Source organism: Primulina eburnea, chromosome 18, assembly GCF_022965805.1.
Source record: "Primulina eburnea isolate SZY01 chromosome 18, ASM2296580v1, whole genome shotgun sequence".
Lineage (NCBI taxonomy): Eukaryota > Viridiplantae > Streptophyta > Magnoliopsida > Lamiales > Gesneriaceae > Primulina > Primulina eburnea.
Window position 1 is genome coordinate 26,320,623 of NC_133118.1, and position 21,347 is coordinate 26,341,969.

Below are 21,347 nucleotides of genomic sequence, written 5' to 3' on the forward strand. Positions count from 1 at the left end.
GACCTGTACACGGGGTCCGTGTCTCATACATTCGAGATTGATATTTACAGAGCCTGCACGGACCCTCACCCGGAGGCCTACACGGGGTCCGTGTCCTTTACGAATTGGAGAGAATATTTTCTTAAATTAGAGTTTTCATTATTTTGGTTAGAGTTTTAATTATTTTGTCAAGTAGATTTGATATCTTTAAATATGCAATTTTCTATAGTTAGGGTTTTGTTACCTATATATAAGCTAGAGTACTATGTAAAGAATTCAACTTTTGTTCATTATTGATTTTATATCAAACTCTTTGAGAATTTTCTCTCAACTTTTCAAAGCCAAGCTTTGTTAAATCAAAATCAAACTTATCAAAGTTTTTAACTTTGTGGCGTTTGTCGATCGTTGCTTGTGCGGATTGTCGTAGGCAAAGTTCTTCGAAGGTTCGTATAGTTTTCGATTGTTTATCCTCGTGTTTATTTGTTGCTAAACTCTTGCTAGTTTAGAGGTGAATATCACACAATACTTGAATCAAAAGATCGGGAAAACACACGGATCTTAATATCGTAATTGAATAGAGGGTGCGATTTATTTTTAATCGTGTTTGCTATTTATTCGTATCAAGATTCACATCAGAGATGTTGTTCACATTCATGGATGAGATCATCAATCACAGAACTAATCAGTATAGCACGAGCAGTGGAATCTTTCTTTTTCCATGCCTGGTAAGCTTCCTGATCTCTCCTCTGCTGTGCAGTGTTACCCACACCGGGATCCTGCATGACTTGGTTGATACCCTCTAAGGCATCTTGCTCATCAAGCACATACCCAATCTTATGACGCCAAGTATCATAGTTGCCACCATTAAGTTTGTCACCCTTGTTGAGATCAGCAATGATAGATTTTGATGCCATGGTCTGTTTATTTTAGAGGTGATAACACATGTTAATGCTCATTAAATGTACACTTTGGTTTTGTACTTAAAATTATCATCTATAATGATTTAACATGAGGCACAGACTCAAAAGTTCACTAAGTTCCCAATCATCATCCACAATCCTAATGTTGCATCATTATAAATTTAATTTCTATTTAGAAAAATATCAATTGATTTTAGGTGAGAATAACTCAAAATCTTCCAACCTAAAAAACTCCCACTTAATTTGGAAAATATCAATAAATTCCAAATAAACATATGTAGATAAACATGTATTAAAATAAACTAACATCAAAGTTTACAATACATGCATGCTTCTATTTAAACATAGATAAAACACACACTACATTACATATGTCACATAACATGCTCAAATATTAAAGATTGAAATAAACATACATAATAACAAGTCATCTTTCCTAGAATTTATCTGTAAAGATAATGTCTTCTTCATCTCAAGTTCAACATCTTTCTCTCATCTCTTAATCAATGATGACTTCAACTCATCAAGGTAGATCATTGATCCCCTTTGGTTAAGCAAATCATCGATTATGCTCTTCCAACGTCCATTTAGAGAATCTCTTAATAGTCCAACTATTATATCATGTTCAAAGTGATGACCCAAATGCATAAGATATAAACGTTTGCTATCTCAAACTTTAATATGTTGACGCAAGGTGTGTGTGGGATCCATTTTATAATGCTTAAACATGTGATACTTTGCTATTCGTTCAGGAGCTCTTTGAACTTTAGCTGCTCCCCGGAGGATACTTAGAGTGTGTTTAATCCTTGCCATATCTTTAAGATAAGAGGAAATATTAGATTGGACACAAAAAACCAACCTTAATATTTAATATTGAAGATGCAAATTTTCATACATCATAACAATCTTTCATACTCAATCTTATTGGTAAACTTTGATATTAAACACATGAAACTCTTATCGAGGATCACATGTAGCCATAAAATTTTTTATTTATTTAAACTTAAAAAAATATTTCAAAAAAATTTACACCATTTTCAAATGGTTACCGACGTATACCATTTCAAAACAGTAACAGTCCCACATTCATCTATATATGAACAAAGAATATTCAATTTTCTCAAATAAAAATTTGTAGATCTCTTCATGTTCATAATCACGAAGCATCAAATTCTTAACTTTTGCATGTAAAAATATATATGTAATATATGCATAACCATGTCATGTCAAGTGGTTCATTTTTTTATTTTTTTTTTTAAAATGAAAACGTGTTCGACCATGAATCAAGATGAAAACGTGGTGCATGCGGTGATTTCATGAATTGGGCAATGAATTTGATCCAACAGCATACATAAAAAAAAAACAAACCCACCGCTTGGCCAAAATACAAAATTGTGAGTTTATTTTGTCTAATATTCCATTTTGTTTTTTTTTTCTTCATCCTTCGAGGCAGGGGCGTAGCCAGAAATTTTTTTCAGCCTGGGCTATGATAGATAAAAATAAATAAAATAGTATAAATTACATATTAAAAAATTAAAATATGGTAAACTGCTAATTTATAATAAAAAAACATTTATCAAATATTTAATGGTAACTGCAAATATTACATAATGACTCGAACAAAATATAAACTACTGAAGTTGTGCTCTGCGGTTTTTCATAGAATAGAATTCATCAATTATTGAATCAGTGTCGATCTCTGCAGTAAACTCTCTTTCAATGTAGATAATCATAGAATCTGCCAACAACTCTTCTTCCATCTTATTTCGAAGAGAAGTTTTAAGAAGTTTCATAGATGAGAATGATCGTTCTGTTGTTGCAGTAGAAACAGGAAGAGTTAAAACAAGACGAATCGATCTGTCAATTAAATGATAATATTGTGTCTTTTCATTCTCTACTAATCGTCGACATAATTCAGAAATGGTAGAGATATTCTGAAACCTTTCGTGATGAATTATATCAAACTTATAATGCTCCAACTGACTTCTCAAATAATGTAGTTCTTGTCCACTGAAATCATTGGGATAGAATTTCTCTGCAAGCTTGTAAATATCTTCAATATTAAACAACTTAAAGTTGTCTCGAGGTTCCAAAGCAGAGCTAAGTCTAAGAAGTTCTACAGCTCCATCATTGAATCTGTTATTGAGTACTTCTTCAACTTGAAAATCTATTGCATCATGAAATACATCAAAACGATAATGGTGCTCAAATGTAATAGAATTTCTTTGATGGCACGAACGTCCTGTAGCAGATCGATAACAAGCATTCATATCTGGTATCTCAATGCCATTATTTTCACAAACTGATTGCACGATCATTAGAAGAATATCATAACCTTCTGCTCTCAAAGTATGAAGTAAAGCTTTTGTGGTGGAGACAAAATCCATTGAATTTAAAATATCTAAAGACTTCTCTTGCAAAGCTCGACAAAGCAAATCGGTTATCCCCATAATCTTGTGCATCAAGTATAATATAAATACGAAGTCAAATGATCTCAATGCAATCAAAGAACCTGTAGCTTCCCCCCGTATCTATCATGCTGCAAATCGACTCAAAATGAGAACTCCAACGCGTCTTTCCAGCTCGCTGCAAAGTTCAAATCTGATTAAGTCCAGTACCTGTCTCGCGCATACCATTTGCTATCATATCTGCAATTTCAATAGCTTGAGCAGACTGCAACTCAGTGTGACGTTTTGGAGATACCTTAATGAGATTACAAATAGAAGTTAATTTTGAAAAAAATAGCCAAATAGAACTCTCTTTTTCAGCAGCGGCTACCAACGCCAACTGAAGTCTATGTGCAAAACAATGAACATAATATGCTTGTGGAGAATCTTTTAGAAAAAGAGCTTGCAATCCATTCCATGAGCCACGCATATTGCTAGCTCCATCGTATCCTTGACCCCGAATATCTTTGATATACAACTCATGTCGACCAAGCACATTACAAATTTCTTTTTTTATTGTTACCGCAGTGGTATCAACAACGTGCACAATATCAAAGAAACGCTCTAATAAGAAACCTTCACGATCAACTAATCTCAACACAATAGCCATTTGCTCTTTGTTTGATATGTCTTTAGCCTCATCAACCAGAAGAAAAAATTTTGCACTCCCAACCTCCTCTCGTATTTTTTTTCTCACTTTCTTGGCAAGAATATGCAAAATATCTTTTTGAATGTCTGGTGATGTATATTTTGAATTTCTTGGTGCATTTTCTAAAACAACATTATTGATATTAACATCCATTTTTCCCATAAACTTTATCATCTCTATAAGATTACCTTGATTGTTAGAAGATGAAGATTCATCATGTCCTCTCAATGCACATCCTTGCAAACAAAGCCAACGAATGCTTTCAATTGTTGCCTTGAGCCTCAATCGGTTCTTATTCACTTCTTCTGATGTTTGTGCATTCATCACTTTATCGATGTGACCACTTACATTCATCAAAACACCCATAGATTGAACTGCATTGTTATGTGGTGAAGTAGGACCTCCCACATGCATCAATAAAGCACATCTCTTCCCATCATTTACTCTTTTCCAACTTCTAAAACCATTAACTGTAAATGTAGGATAACGAGTCTCTTTTCCTTGGAAAAGGAAACAGGGGTAGCAAAAGGCCGCATCTTTATTAGGAGAGTACTCCAACCACGAAAATTGCTCAAACCAACATTTTTGAAATCGCCGATACTGTTCTCCTAATTTGGTTCGCGGATATTCCATAACAGGTTGATATGGCCCCCTTAAGATATAAGCTCGTCTGATTGCATCTCTTTCATTGACAGGACATTGCCATATTGGAGTACGCATGACCGGATCTAGTTGAACATAACTACTAACATCACTTTCAACTCTTTGATACTTTGAGGGATGTTGGTCATCATGGTTTGAGATCCCAGCTTTAGTTGGAGAATGCTCCTCTCTAGTTGATGTACTTTCTTTTGGTTTATAAAATGAAAACATATTTTTCTTCTTTCCGCCTTGAGCTTCCATTAGAGAAACCAACCTATTAGGTACTGAAAAAAGTTATTATTATGAAGGGGTTACATTCCAATATCCATACTGAATAAGCTTAACAACTTTCCAACATCAATTGGAAAAGAAATACGATAATTGTAATTTTTTTAGCATAAAATAGATATGGACATCAATTTTAATATTAATCTTATATACTATTCAAGTTAACTAAGTTCATAAGATTTAAATAAAAACAAGTTAACTAAGATCATGAATATAAACAGAGTATACAAGATTTATTTTGAATTTACAGATTTTGTTCCCGTTGTTTTAAAAGATGTCAATTTGGACATGTTTTCGATTTTAATATCAAAACAAGACTTACAAAAATTTATAAATTGAGCATAAAAAGATTTACTCCTGTTTACAATATAAAAAGACTTACAAAAATTTATAACAAGATTATTGACAAGCCAATCACACAATGACAAAGGAATTGGCATGTAAATGTGGGAAAAAAAAAGACACACACATAACTGCACAGTAGTGCTTACGAGATGATGATTCAATTTTATTTGTAAATCTAGCCCATCAAAGTTGACTAGCAGCCACCACCAACTTCAAAGCATAGTTGGAAAAAATTAACAAAATCTCAATTGAATAAAAGTACAAGTACCTGGGCAACTTGATTGGAAGAAATTAAAAGCCACAATCAAAATACGACGGAGCTTAGGCTGGAGTTGGAAGGAATAGTAAATATTTTGCTAATTAATGGGCTTTACAAAAATTTAACCTAGTCCATGATTAAAAATATAGTAGTCCTATTTTTTTTTAGTTTTTCTACCTGGGCTGGATCCCAAAAATTAACCTAGTCCATAATTAAACATATAATAGTCCTATTTTTTTAAAATTTTCTACCCTGGGCTGGAGCCCACCCCAGCCTTTGGGGTGGCTCCGTCCCTGCTTCGAGGAAAAAAACGAAAATCATATATTACAATTTCTACCGCATGCAACGACGGAAATAAATTTAGAATATCAACTAAAAAACTTGTTCTGATACCAATGACGGAAATCATATATTCGAATCTCATATATGATTATCAAATAAATTCATACTTTTATGTAGGATCTTTGTAGTTGATTTACTAACCTTAGTCCGGAGATAACTGAAACGTCTACCCGTTTTTAAAAGTGCGGAACATATTTATTTATTTATTTCTTTAAAAGCTTGAACTCATTCAAAACCATACGTAAACATAAACGAATAAAAATCTTAAAATAACCACGTATAAAAACATTCATCTCCTTTCAATTTCATAAATTATAATGCGGAAAACATGCGGTCCTCGGGTCGTGTCGCCGGACCAGGCCTGCCTACTCAGAGTTCGGTACCTCCAGTCTCCTCATCATGAAGCTCACCTGCATCACACACGCCTAGTGAGTCTAAGGACTCAACACACTTATACCAGGAATAACAAGTACATATACGTAGCACACAACAGTGAAAAATATCATACTCAACATATATTTCATGAATTTAAAATCATAACGTAAACGTGTTGTGTAAAAATCACATCGTGTCAAAGCATGTCATCTCCTATCATCATATTCGTAAACGTGTCGTATAAAATCATGTCATGTCAAATCATGTCATCTCATATCATCATATACGTGTCAAGACAGCTCATCGTGTCATCATAAACTTAAACATTTTATTTTTATTAAATTCAGTTCATTAGTTGTGACTTTCGTATCAGCTCTATCGATGGATCCATCTATAAAAACCGTGGTACCCGGCAGCGGGGGACATCAGCGACAGCATTACCCGCCCACTAAGCCTGGGCCTCAGCTCATCATATCTCATGTCAATGGAAATACGATCGTCGGGCTTTCTCTGGGGCCTTCTCCCGTAAACGGGCTCCCTCTGGGGCCTTTTCCCTCACGATATCTCCAATCATATCATCGTATACATATACATCGTCAGTCACAACCAATTCACATCCTTCAAAAATATCATCATTTTCATCACTTAATAAAATATGCATACGCGTAACTTTCTTTTAAACCAAGCATGCATCATATTTATCATAATTGCGTAAAAATCGTAAAAATAATGCATAAACATTTAAAATATCATATATTTGTGCTCAGGACGCTGCTAGGTCCAAAATCTCACCCCGGATGAAATATGACCATTTTTCCCTTGGAAACCCGAAAATTATTGTTTCTTCCCTGGACCTCTAAAATTGACCCGAAGCTTACCAAACTCCTTAAAATGTCGCAAAACATTATTAAAATATTCTTAGACGTAAAATCGAGCCAAATTCAAACTTAATCGACTCGTTTTAAAAACTTGAACCGGGGTCCCGGTTTTAATCCGAATCGACTCGAAACACAACTAAATTTTTTTTCCAACTTTTTAACCCACTTTACAATCACTAAAAGCTCCTAAACATATCACTTCAGCCCCTTAACTCACGGCTAAAACTCCAGCATGTCATTGGACGCTAGTCCCTATCCACAAGACACGTCCTCACATGCTTACCTCTCTAAATTCATGCTAGCTCTCCTCCACCGAAACCAGCCATCAACCAATCACCTCTTGACTACTCGATCTAGGCCCCCCCTGGTCCCAAAGAACCCAAGTCTACCCATCCATGCACAGCACCTTTCTCTCCCAAACGCTAAACTCTAAGATGCGCCACTCATGGTTCAAGCTCCCTCACACGATCGAGCTGTCCTATGGGTGGTATCAGAAGCTCTCGAGCCCTTCTTCAACCACGACTCAGACTCAATATGGTCTGGTTTAGGCCTCGGATTGTTTCTCAAGCCATCGGCTCCACTCTTGACTCTCGATCTACACCAACCGTGTCCCCAACCGACCAAAAACTCAAGAACAACTCTCGATCTTTCTTACTACAGCAACAACGATGAATTTCACTCCTCAAACCACATCTTGACACTATCATCAGTCCCTTACCAGCACCGAAATCGCAGCCCATTGCACAAGAAATCATAGATGCGTGAATTAACCTTAAAAGAATGCATAACATGTACAAAAACCGTAAGTTCTTTTTATTCTATGTTGGACCGAGAATTCTTCACACAAAATCCACACATATCAGAAATATATATGACATGAGTGATGCAAAAATAATGGTGTAGGACATGCCTTGGTGAATGAAGAACAAGAACAATGCACGTGGAGTCCCGAGAGATTTTTCTTTGCAAACCCAACCAAAAAGAATGGTGTCTTCTGCTGTTGGTGATGAAAACCGAGGGGTGTGTGTTGAAAGAAATGAGTGTATATCGGTCATGGGAGTTACGGGAGATAAAAGGGTTGCATAGATTTAAATGTCATACTAATTAAAAGATTAATGGCCTCTAAACTTGCTAATTAAAGGTTTAAAATAATATTTAAGCCTAATGAGTTTAAAAGTTGGCTCGTTAAATTCAAATACACTCCCGAAAAATATTCTGTGTTGGAAAGATTTTGAAAATATATATTAGCCGAACCCTTAAAAAGTCCCCCGATTTGATAAAATTTGCGTACAGTTAAAAATAAAGTCATGCGGGTAAAAATACCCAGAAAAATCCCATTATTTGGAAAAATCCACTTAAAACACCATATATTAATTTATAAAAATTAATCATGTAATTAAAATAATTTTTCTGAAAATTATCCGATCTTCGTTCTTCGTTCGATTGTAAAATGCACTTAGAAAACACTAATGCATGAATTTCTAAAATGTATGGAATAAATTCTACCATGCATGAATTATGCATAAAATTCATAAAAATAATTAAACAAAATTTAATAAAATAAACATGCACTTTATACTTTAAAATAATTTAATAAAATATCAAAGTAATTTAATAACTTGCATGCATGTGGTTCACGTGGACCTTCAAATTTTCGAGACGTTACAATAACAATGTTCTTCGATGGTCCGAAACCGATCACGAATGGAAAGGAATCAAGTTTTCACCAACCCAAATGCTCCAAATAAAAGTGATATATTTGTTGCAAACTTTTTAAGAATGTCTCGGCTGTTCCCTTTCTATGAACCAACATGTAATGGAAGTTAAAGATAGATTTATCCAAATAAATAACTACTCCATCTCATAATTCAAAATCAAACTTTTGAATTATTTGGGTCGGGTCAGGTCGGGTTAGCCCTCATGGAGACTCATTAACCCGGCCATTAGTTATTTCTTACAGTTTGCAAGGATCAAGCTTACAGTTCTCGTAATCGAGATTCAATCGTAATAAACTCTTTTTAAATCTCTCAACGACATATTAATTTGGATTGGATAATTTCTATTAAAAATCAAACAATAATCAAAATAATTCAAACTTACTCATAAATTTGACTTTATATCTAATTGCATTCATATTCGAGCATTTAATTTCCGATATCATCGAAAGTGTTAAAATGATTGAAATTTCTTGTTTAAATATTCATACTACTTTTTCCATCAAATTATAATAAATATGCATAAAATTAAATATTTATGCAATTATATATTCCTGTGATTAATCATTAAATACATTTTTTCGCAAACCGGGAATGTGAATTTCTTGAAAATACTTTCTCCATTCTATTTTTGTCACATCTATTTCAAAGCTGAGTAGCTCTTCTTCGGACATTTCTTGTAATAATTTCTGAGTATTTCCTGTATGGAACCTGAAAAACAAAAAACTAACGAATTAAGTTAATGTGTAACAAATCGAGCCGAATATCAAGAAAAATTGAAGTCTCAAATTTGAGCTCGAATAATTATTAACTTTGCGAGCTATTCGAACTTCTACTCGAAAACAGATGATCAAAATATATTTATCTAATATAAGCATCTTGCAAAGTATCCCGCAAAATAATTTAGGCCGCGAACATGTTTGAGTTCTGCTCGAATTTAGTTGTTTCGACTAACCAATAGAATCTAACATTTTTTGAGTCTGCTCGGAAAGCTCGTGAATCTCCCTCCACCCCTCTTTGGCAGTATAAAAAAAAACTAGTTGTCAGTCAATTAATTCCACAAAACTACATACCTTGCTTTCATGAATCCTGAGAACTCATACAACTTGCAAAGTTGCTCGGCGTATGCAACCTTTGCTTTGCATTGTTTTTGAACTATTTTTTCATCTGTCCCGACTGCGTTGTTTCTGGACTGGTGATGCTCCCATATCTCGCGTCGGGTGTATTCAGACAAGTCATTAAAATTGTTGAAAAACTTAATTTTCCTAATCGCATTGCTTTCATGTTTTGAACTTGCGAACGACGTCGAAACGAAGTATTCGTGAATTATTTCGAAAAAATCGCCAATTTTCAAAGGGTTTTTGTCACCGGATGCCACATGGTATACACTCGTTTCTGGCTTCATTGAAATTCCATGCTTTGCAATTGCTGCAATTGTTGTATTCGTCACCATGTCCATCGGAACCTACACAAGCGTAACATTACATTTTATTTTTGAATTTTTTTTTTTTTATTTTGGACCTCTAATTAGTTCGATGAATTAACAATAATTTCACATACTCTCTTCATATATTAATTAGTGAAAATAATATTTAAATTTTAATTTAAATAATCAGTAAATATTAGACTTCAAGTTTTAAAAATTGTGATTTGGATTAATTAATTGATAAGGGATTTCAGTTAGTGATTTATTTATTTCTTTGATTTATGAAATCGAAACAGAATATTTAATTTATTTAAAATTATAATTAAAATAATTACGTTATATATAGGGAAAATAGTACATTTGGTCTTATATGTTTACTTATTTGTGATTTTGGTCCTCTGTATTATCAAATTTTAGGATTAGTAATTTATATTCCGATTTCTGTCCAGTTTAGTCATTTTTCATCGAGAGTGCTGATGTGACACTACACACGTCAGTGCCACATCAATGTCACATTAGAAAAATGATTAAATTGACATAAAAACAAAAATAACAGACTAAAATTTGACAAAATAGATGACCAAATTCGCAAATAAGCAATTACATTGGCGGTATATCAACAAGCAAAGACACCAAAATAGATAGATTATACTTACAATGTCTATACAAACTTGGGGATCGGCCAAAAATGCAGGAAGTTGGCCTTTGCCAAAAGAACGAATCACAGGATCAATCACCCTACCAACCATTTAGGAAAGCAATTCATAAATCACAACATAAATTGTAATCTTATACACAGTATGATAAGATAAAAATCTTCGGGAAAAACAACAATTTGTGTTGTACAAGTTGGCCTAAATTAGATTTTTTCTCGTATAATTTTTCGAAATATGTCTTACTCCAATAACTAGGCTCATGTACTGATATGACTTCGAACATGTCAGCATGGTCCAGGAGCCGAGTTAAACATTTTTAGAAGGGATATCAATGAAAAGAATAGTGAATGAAGCCAAGTTACCACTAATATCGAATCTGAACTAATCAGTGAATGAAAAATCTAATTTAGGCCATTTATATATGATCAAGTCTGCTGTTTTTCCGGGTAGATCGTCGGGCTAGGGTCGAAGTAGAACATATTACCTATTTCCTTGTATCCATCCTGGGAAGGGGTCTTGGAAACAACTTTCGATGACAGATGGTCTAATAATGAGAGTAGGTACATCTCCTTTTATTTCATGGATAACCATCTCCCCCATAGCTTTTGTCATATGATAAGCATTATGCCATCCATAAAATTCTGCTCTGTTACATTTGAAAATTTTGCAATATATCATATTAATTTGGTTTGCCTTTCAAACTCTTTTAACAATGCCTAAATGTCTTTACGTTTTCTATGTATTCTCGCGTATCACGTCTGGTGATGGATGACGCCGAACATGTCAGCAATATTCCAAACTGAAGGCAATAGACCTTCTATTGCATCTCATATATGATATATATTTATAATATCAAATATATATAAACAAATGACTATAATTCTTGTATTTTCTCATGTTATAATTAAATGAAGGGCAAGATAAAGAGTAAAAATAAAGAGAGGATCATGATTAACATAACCTTTCTTGTGCCAGCTTCCTCAAATATTCGGTAACGTCGACACTTTCATCTTGAGACGATGCGCACGATCTCGTCAACAGCCATAACTCGTCGCCCAAATCTAGCCGAGGAAATGAACATGGACCAGTACCATTCTCATCTTCCTTATTTCTCATACTTTCTCCCATAGTCAACGGCTCTTCCAAGATCAGCCCCTCATTTCTTGCGTTAACATATGCTAAAAATAAAAAAAACAATTATTTCGTTAAATGAAAATTAATATATGTGTATGTTTGTGTATCTGACAGTAGTGTTGATATGATACTCAATACTGCTGACATATATGTTCAGCGTCACGTCAATACTACAACAAAAATCTGACTAGTTAAATACGATGGAAAATATTTATCAGTTTTGACTAAGTAAATGACCTAAAGTCCATGCATACCAACACGCAAGACTGTTTTATTTACGTGACATGTATACATACCAGTCGATATGTGGGCAAAAAGTTTGAGGTTCTTGCAAGATTTGGCAAACCTCATCAATCTTTGCGGGGCATTGCAATTGGAATCAATTAACAAGTCATACCTAGGAATAAAAAAAAAACCCATGTTATTGTTTGCCACAAAATCACGTGCATAAATTAAGATTAAATTCTATGTCACCTGTCATTAATGTTTGCGCAAGCTGCAGATTCAATAATCAAATCTACTTCCTTCATAATCACATTTACAGAATCATTATCCATTCCCAGGTTAGGTTCCGTAATATTTCCCGCGATCGGGATCAACTTTTCCCTCACAAATGAAGCGTATGATTTCCCATGTTTTTCTCGTAGACATTTGAATAACTCGGAGTTTATGATCTACATTTGGAGACATATAAAGGTCGGGTATTAGTATTATTACTTACATATTTCCTTATATTTCAAGTTTTTTGTTTGCTAATAAAAAATATATATAATAGGTAACACTATATCATTTTTAACCTGTGATATGTGAAATTAAAAAGTAGGGAGAATTGAGAAAAATACTTCATTTGTCAATCTGTCTGATGCTTCTTCCTTACTCTTTGCCTTGATTAATACGTAGATCTTTCCCACCAGTGTCGATCTTAATATCTTCTCCACGAGGACTATCCACGAAGGTTAGAAAAAATGTTATACTCATTAAAAAAGGGTAAAAAATATATAAATAAAGAGAAAGGAAAGTAAAACTCGTAAATAAATGATATCATAAATTTTTATTACAGTCATATGTTGAAAATAGCCGAATTGATATCATAAGTAGGTCGAAATATAATTTTTGATCCTATAATTAGTCAAATTACGCATCGATCGTTGCAATAATTTTTCTTTTCTTTGTTTAGTGTAATATTTGCACTTATATTGTCATCCTAATTGAAACTTATGTTGTTTGAGTGCAGTTTTATGCGTTTCGGGTAGTTTTGTATTGTTCTAGCCGCCATCAATCATCAGACGTGATACACTAGAATACACATAAAACGTGAGAGAGGCGATCGAGAGGAAGATAAGAACTTTGGTACGAAGACGAATAATGCTACATTTGGGGACGAAGAAGCAAATTCAACTTGTTTCTTTTCTACTTTTCTTCTATAATTCTTTAGATTGATGTGTAGATTGAAACATATGATTTTGTTTCTTTTTTTTTTTATGAACTAATTTTCTATTCTAGAAGAACTACATAGCTTGGTTGGAAACTATGTCTGTGACTTTTGATTTATCTTATTGAATTCATCTTTGTTAATTTGTGTTACCTTGTTTTTAATGCTTTCAATTTACTGACCATGGATTGATTGATACCATAATTGGGATCTATCACTAGGACAAAGAGATCTAGATTAAGATTTATATAGTTCTGAAGGTGTATAACCTCATCGAAGTCCAGGTAAGAAAAATCATTGACATATATTGTTTGATTTTAGATTTTAAATAGGAATATCAAAATCAATATTAGATTGTAGATTATATTTATCACTTGAGAAAGGAGAACATAAATAATTAAATGTTATTGGCTAATAAACGATTTGAATTCATAAATATAAACGTTATAAAGAATTAAACATACTGAAAAACTAAGCAAAATCGAAACTCTAGATTATTTCTCTCATTAAATTCTCATTATTAACGTATTCTTAATTATAATTTCTTGTTAAATAAATAATCCAAATCACTTCTCAATTTGTAAATAAAGTTAAAACTATTTAACTACACTACTTGATATACTTTGAAGTAACACACTTCTCGTGAGAACGATACTTTATTCATCACATATTAGGACTTGGCACCATGTCTTTGCGAATAAAAATCATACAACACTTTTTTGGTGTCGTTGCCAGACAGTGTTCTTATTTGATTTCATATCAATATTTTTACCAATTAGTCTTGATTTTAATTTAGAGTTATTTTTATATTTGTTTTATATTTATTGATTTGTTGTTTTTTTCTCTTTGTTTGCATTTTATGCGCAAAACTCAAAGTCCCTAATCATTAATTTTTGGTCCAGAAATCAGAAGAAGTGCTACGAGATTAAGAAAAGAAAAGAAAGAATAAATTAAGGCTATGGCTGAAAATAGATAGGATAACGCAAATCCACCTCCTGCGGTGCCCATTAGAGATCATTTCAAGCCAGTGATCAACACGAATTATTATGGCATAGCTCATGGTTATTAAATAATAATGCGATTTGAAGCCCAATTTAATCAATATGATGAAGCAAAACCAATTTGGAGGCGCAATCACTACTGATCCTCATATTCATTTGAGAACATCCTTGGTGATTGCAGATGTGGTAAAACTAATGGTGTATATGAAGATATTGCTAGATTATATTCATTTCTGTTTTATCTAAAGGATATCACACGGATTTGGCCTCTTGGAAGCATCAGTACATCGGTAGACATGGCATCAAAATTTCTAGCAAAATATTTTCTACCTACCAAGTCTGTCGAACTAAAGAATGAGATCTGTACATTCAGGTTCAAGGGATTTCTTAGAAGATGCTCGAACCATAATTATGAAGATTGGGTACAGATTGAGTTGTTTTACAATGGGTTGAATAGGCAAACAAGAACAATAGTAGATGCCGGTGAGATTATCTTCGCTAAATCACTAGATCAAACCTACGAGATGCTTGAACATATGACTATTAACAGTTACCAATGGCCGAGTAAAACATCTTTAATGAAGAAACCTATTGGAGTTTGAGGGGTAGATTTTATTGCGTCACTTACTGATCAAGTTTTTGCAATAATTATTCAGATCACAACAATGAATAAAGAAGGTTAATCTATCCATGAAACAAATGCAGTTTCTACTGAGTGAGGGCCTAACAATGAAGAGGCTCAATTTGTCAGCAACTGATGTTATTGTAGCTATTGAGGTAACCCTATGCCTAACTATTATAATCTCGGTTTACACAATCATGCAAATTTCTCGTATATCAACAACAAAAATGTGTTGAATCCTCCTCCAAGGTTTAATAATTAAAGGAAAAATCATCTTTGGAGGACTTGGTTAATATGTTTGTGGCTTAATCGTCTAAAAATATTTGTAAGACTAAGTCTAGGTTGGATAATATCGAGACAGATGGCAACATGGGTGCCATAATGAAATCTCTTGAAATTTAGATTGTTCAGATTGCAAGTACATTAAAAGACCAAAAAGAGGTCAATTTTCTATCAATACTGAAGTTAATCCTAAAGAACAGTGCAAGGCTATAAAGTCGAGAAGTGGAAAAGAAGTTGGAGTTGTGGATCCAAAATTGTATGGCGATATAGAGGAGAAAGTGGACAAAGCGAGTGAGAGTGTAGAGAAAAATAAGAAAAAAATGATGAGCCAAAAATTTATCCTGAAGAGTAGCCATTGTCAAAGGAAAATCTTCCATATCTTCAGAGGTTCAACAATAAATCATTTGATGATCAATTTGCCAAGTTTATCGAGATTTTCAAGAAAATTCGCATCAAAATCCCTTTTTCTAATGATTTGGAGCAGATGTCAAATTATACCAAATTTATTAAGGATGTATTGTCAAAGAATAAGAAGTTACAAGAGTTTGAAATGATGAAGTTGACTGAAGAATGTAGGTGATATTCTTAAAAATAAGCTACACTAAAATTAAAAGATTTAGGGAGTTTTACTATTCCTTGTGTTATTGGTAGGTTCTCATGTAAATATGGCACTTTATGATTTAGGTGTAAGTACTAATTTTATGTCTTTTTTCATTACAGGAGCTTGGAGCTTGGAGAAGCAAAACATACCATCATCACTTGGCAACTGACAGATAGGTCCCTCACATATCCTTGCGGGATTGTTGAGCATGTTATTTTAAAATTGAACAAATTATCTCCTCTGTTGACTTTGTGATACTAGACATCGAGGAATATCAAGATGCTCTTTTGATTTTGTAAGACCTTTCCTAGCCATTGGTAGATCTTTAATTGATTTTAATAAGTCGGAGCTTACTTCTATGATATTCAATATCTATAGTGCCATCAAAGGGACTAATGAGGTAAGTACTTGTCATAGTATTGATATTATTGACTCTTGCATTGGGAATATTGTTGTAGGAAAAGTTTTAGAGGATTCATTAGAAAGATGTATTGTAAGCTCAACATCTAACGTGGATTGATTTTGTGAGTCAAGACAAATATAAATTTTTAAGGTTAATTGAGTGATACTAATAATTTTATTGAGATTTATAAAAATCATTTATATAATTATCTCGATTTCATTTATATAATTATCATATTATATAATATATAAAAATAAAATATTTATTTGATTTTAATTTCTATCTACTAGCAGAGATTTATAAAAATTATTTATATAATTATCATCTAGTGATACTAATTTAGAACTTGATTATATATTGAGGGCAATTAAGTCAATTTGTGATGTTTTTTTATCATTAAATTAAAATTATCGCATCTCACAAAAGGGATATTTTATCCTCGTATTAAATTATTTATCACGGCCCTATGATAATATCATAGGCTTTCTAAAAAGATATCAAACGTGAGATAAAGAGGATTATTTATCAATCCCTCTCTTATCTAGTTTACCAAATTATACATTAGGCGTAGTTTGATACACATGATAGGATAAACATGTGATATATAATATAAGGATAAGTCAAGGATAAATAAGATGTATGATATTATATTTAATGTTTGGTATGATTTTAATAAGAGTGATTAAATTTATATATTAGATTGTAATGACAAAATTAACCTTATCATAATAAATTTTATAATTTCAAAGTTGTTGCTTGAGTTCATATTTCTTATCTGTTCATGCGACGACAGTGCTTGTATGATTTATTTATTTTTACCTAATTTTATATATTATATAATATGATAATTGAGCCATTGATTTTGTGAGTCCAGTCAAATATCAATTTTTAAGGTTAATCGAGTGATATTAATAATTTTATTGAGATTTATAAAAACATTTGTATAATTATCTCGAATTCATTTATATAATTATTATATTATATATTATATAAAAATATTTATTTGATTTTAATTTCTACCTACTAGCAAAGATTTATAAAAATCATTTATATAACTATCATCTAGTGATAGGGTTTAGGATTTTTATATATTGAGGGCAATTAAGTCATTTGTGGTGATTTTTATCATTAAATTAAAATTATCACATCTCATAAAAGAATATTTTATCCTTGTTTAAAATTATTAATATCACGATCTTTCTAAAAAGATACCAAACGCGAGATAAGGAGCATTATTTATCAATCCCTCTCTTATTAAGTGTAACAAACTATACCTTAGTGTCTATTGTGTCAAAGATGTGGAAAAAGGAAGTGGTTGGCCAATAATGAGAATGTTTGCAAAAATCTAATTTTAAAACCAAGTTATTGAGCCTATGTGTAGGTTTACAATAGATTTTGAGTTCACAACCACTACATGTATGTTTGCCATTATCATTGATACTCCTAATGCTGAGAGAATATTTATGTGTTTTGTGATTCGTAATTAATGAGTGGAGTCTAAAACTTTTGTGATAGTCACTTGACACTGAAGTAGATGTTTGCAAGCACAAAAAAGATTTAGGCAATTATTCAAATTATTTCGGCGCGTTTTTATTATTTATATCATCGTTTGAAGCCCTTTGAGCCTAAATACAAATAATGAGATTTGTATAAACAATTGAATTCTTGTTTCTAAAACCTCAGAATTGTCAAAATGCACTTGATCTATACGAGTTCATTGTGAATTGAGATAGCCTAAAACTTTCTTTTACACTCTTTGAGTTGAAACACGGATAATATCTTATTAAGCATGGTCTACGCAACTTTTGAACCATTTGAGCCTTCCTAATGCATCATAATTATCATCAGTGTCTCATTTTGAGCTTAATAAAAATCGAATGGAATGTGTCAAAAGACACACAATTAGCTCTCATTCGAAGTTTTTTTTCAATGCATCATAATTATCATTAGTGTCTCATTTTGAGCTTAATGAAAAATCGAATGGAATGTGTCAAAAGACACATAATTAGCTCTCATTCGTAGTTTTTTTTCCCTCAAAGTCCTACATCAACTACCAAATGTTAGCCTTAACAAAAGTCCTGCCTAATTTAGAGAAGAATATACCCTTTTAGCGCTATAAAGTTGTCATTAACTTCCATGTGTTGATAAAACTAAAGAAGGATTGGAGGGGTTGTGAAAAATCAAGAAGAAAAGCAAGGGGATTCATTGAAAAAAAATATTGTAAAGAATGAAAAGAAAAGAGAAAAATTTAAGATAAGAATTGGTATGATGCTGAGATTGATCGGAAAGGGATTGTTGTTGAGGATGATGAAATTTAATAATGAGTGCAAAATTAGATATGCAGAAGTGTGGTACATGATTAAATTGTTCATTTTATCTGATTTTTTTTTATCTTCCGGCCTTTATCGTAGCCATGAGCCGAAGCCTGATGTTGCAAACTCAAAAAACATATCGATCAAGTCACATTTATCCAATAAAATAGTGAAGAAGAGTCGAGAGTTAAGCATACGAACACTTGAAAAACACTGTGAACAATATAGATTTTGATCATTTGTACATACACATCTCATGACACTAAATTACACTTTGGTATATTTTTATTGAATATCTTTTAAACCAAAATTTTCACCTGAAAATTCCTATTGATCTATGTGTGTAGATGTTTATTTTAGTAGATTGTGGTTTGAAATTGAATCAAAGAGTCCATGAATCAGTAATGTGAAATAATGGCATGAATCGGTCAAATGAGATTATCCAAGCGCTCACACACGTGAAATGTTGAGAGGTTGTGGCATGCGCTTTATTTGAAAAACTTGGATATTTGATTTCGGAGGCCAGTGATGATGACCCTATTCCACGACTTAAGTTTGTTCATTTTCTCCCCTTCTTTGTTTAATGTTGCTCTTTGCTCTATTTTTCTTGGTTTTGCTCGGTACTAGAAAAAGTTCAAGACGTCGAGAACAGAATTATAGAGCCCCTACACCCTATTCAAGCACCCCCATGCCAGGAGACATATAAAATGGAAACTGAGGAATTTTGCGAGCATAAAAGAGGTGCAACGCTAGCCGCCATCCATCATCAACGTGGTACACGAGAATACACAGAAAGAGAGGCGACCAGAGAAAATGGTACACGAGAATACACAGAAAGAGAGGCGACCAAGAGAAAAATCTGAGAAGTAAAAGAACTTCGGTACAAAGACGCAGAACGCTGCATTCAGGGATGGTAAAACAAATTCGGCTTCGTTTCTTTTCTTATTTTCTTATATTGATGTCTAGATTGAAAACATGATTTGGTTTTCCTTTATTTTTTTTTTATTATGAACTGGTTTTCTTTTTGATAGAATATCGGTTGGTATGTGAAAGAGTGTTTAGAAGGGGGTTGAATAAACACTTGACAATTTTACTACCTTTTCGAATAATGAGTCAGTTTAGTGATAAACTGAGTTCGAGAATCTTGTATGTCAATGTCGATCAGTTAACTAATGAAAGTGCGGAAATAAACTGACCGACAAATAGAATAAAACTGAAATTAAGAGACACAAGATTTATGGATGTTCGGGATTTCAATCACTCCTACGTCACCCCTTCTATCTCAAAAATATGATATTCACTAAAAACACACAATTTATTTCACATTTCAATTTATATATAAGTCGGATTTTCAGTTTTTATATATGTATAATATGAGTCGGATTCAGTTTCATATATGTTAGTTTAATTTTTTTTGAAGAAATTTCAAATTAATTTATTATGTTTGATAAATATTCAAATACATTATAAATTTTTTAAAAATACAAACATATTGATAATTAAAATTCTAAATATAAAAAGAATGTATAATTTATTAATTATAAAATTTTAAATATCATAATTTCATTAAAAAATAATTTAAAATAAATAATTTCTCGACTGTTTTTATAAAAAATTCAAATATTATAATTTCATTAAAATAAATAATTTAGCATTTTTAAGGTGATCGATCGTTCTTGGAAGATATCGATCCGAGCATCGAAAAAGATTTCGAGTAGGCAGATTCAAAAGTCTAGCAGTTCGCCAAATAAAGTCTACCAAACATGTTTGTCATATAAAAGTGTCACATGAAAAAGTTGGATTGTTTTTAACTATTTAAGTCCTTTTATGATTGTAAATGGTTTAATTTTAGTGGATTCACTTGACATCTGAGCGTGACTCGTAGACGTAAACGCATGTCTTTTAACTATATCTTCTTTACTTTCTAGTACAATCAAAAATTTATGTACAAACTAATAAGAGCACAAAAGAGGGAGAAATAAGCTGGTGAATATTTGATTAAAATAGAACAATCGTACCTTTTCCAAGAAAGCCCGTGGCACCTGTAATAAATATGTTCTTTCCTTCGAAAAACTTAATGATCCCTATTCCGCCGTAACTGTCCCTGGATTCTTCCATCAATGGCCGCTGGTGGCTGTGTACTTGACTCGGTATGTCGAAGGAATCTCCGTAGCGATGGACAGCCATTTTTAAATTATTGTTTCGTTCAAAATATGTTTTTCCATTACTGGATAAACGAGAAAGATTGAGTACTGTTTCATATTTATGAGTAGAATTTTTATTTCGAAAGCAAAAACATTGGCTTGGTGTTAGTGACATAGTTTAAAGGAAAAACAACTAATATTTTGACAATAACCCAACTTTTGTGAAGGTACGTTCCCCAATTTATAGGCAGGAAAATTGGGATATACATTGATTATAATACACTTTAAATGCTTAAAATTAATAAATGCTGCACTCTCTCGGGCTCAGTCATATTGGAAGGGGTAGGTCTTTCATAAGACGGTCTCACGGATCTTTATTCGTGAGATTTTTCCCATTTGGATTGTGAATCTTGTAATGACAGACTTTTTTTTATTAATGGATTGATATTTTTATTTGCTTTTCCTTTTTCTCTCTATTTTGATATCCATAAAAAA

At 32.5% G+C, this 21,347-nt stretch overlaps 3 protein-coding genes across 3 annotated transcripts; all 3 read right to left on the reverse strand.

Moving 5' to 3' along the window:
- Positions 1–2,530: 2,530 nt before the first annotated feature.
- Positions 2,531–3,349, reverse strand: LOC140819205 (uncharacterized). Its single transcript, XM_073179217.1, has one exon. The coding sequence runs from the start codon at positions 3,347–3,349 to the stop codon at positions 2,531–2,533; it is 819 nt and encodes a 272-aa protein (XP_073035318.1).
- A 145-nt stretch (positions 3,350–3,494) lies between these two features.
- On the reverse strand, positions 3,495–4,898 carry LOC140819206 (uncharacterized). Its single transcript, XM_073179218.1, has one exon. It carries the CDS (start codon positions 4,896–4,898, stop codon positions 3,495–3,497), a length of 1,404 nt encoding a protein of 467 aa, XP_073035319.1.
- A 4,442-nt stretch (positions 4,899–9,340) lies between these two features.
- On the reverse strand, positions 9,341–21,039 carry LOC140819915 (fatty acyl-CoA reductase 2, chloroplastic-like). Its single transcript, XM_073180187.1, has 9 exons — positions 20,727–21,039; positions 12,898–12,998; positions 12,530–12,729; positions 12,352–12,452; positions 11,883–12,099; positions 11,406–11,567; positions 10,922–11,003; positions 9,913–10,304; positions 9,341–9,550 (listed from the first exon to the last, which is right to left on the reverse strand). Exons 1-9 carry the CDS (start codon positions 21,025–21,027, stop codon positions 9,400–9,402), a joined length of 1,707 nt encoding a protein of 568 aa, XP_073036288.1. The 5' UTR covers positions 21,028–21,039; the 3' UTR covers positions 9,341–9,399.
- Between the last annotated feature and the right edge of the window lie 308 nt (positions 21,040–21,347).

Bases quoted from the DNA above. Each gene is read 5' to 3' on its own strand.
- LOC140819205 (XM_073179217.1), bottom strand. From the start codon at position 3,349: ATGGGGATAACCGATTTGCTTTGTCGAGCTTTGCAAGAGAAGTCTTTA.
- LOC140819206 (XM_073179218.1), bottom strand. From the start codon at position 4,898: ATGGAAGCTCAAGGCGGAAAGAAGAAAAATATGTTTTCATTTTATAAA.
- LOC140819915 (XM_073180187.1), bottom strand. From the start codon at position 21,027: ATGTCACTAACACCAAGCCAATGTTTTTGCTTTCGAAATAAAAATTCT. The intron at 12,730-12,897 runs GTATTTTTCTCA...CTCCAAATGTAG, and splicing joins CAGACAGATTGACAAATGAA to ATCATAAACTCCGAGTTATT. The intron at 12,453-12,529 runs GTGACATAGAAT...TTTTATTCCTAG, and splicing joins TGCGCAAACATTAATGACAG to GTATGACTTGTTAATTGATT.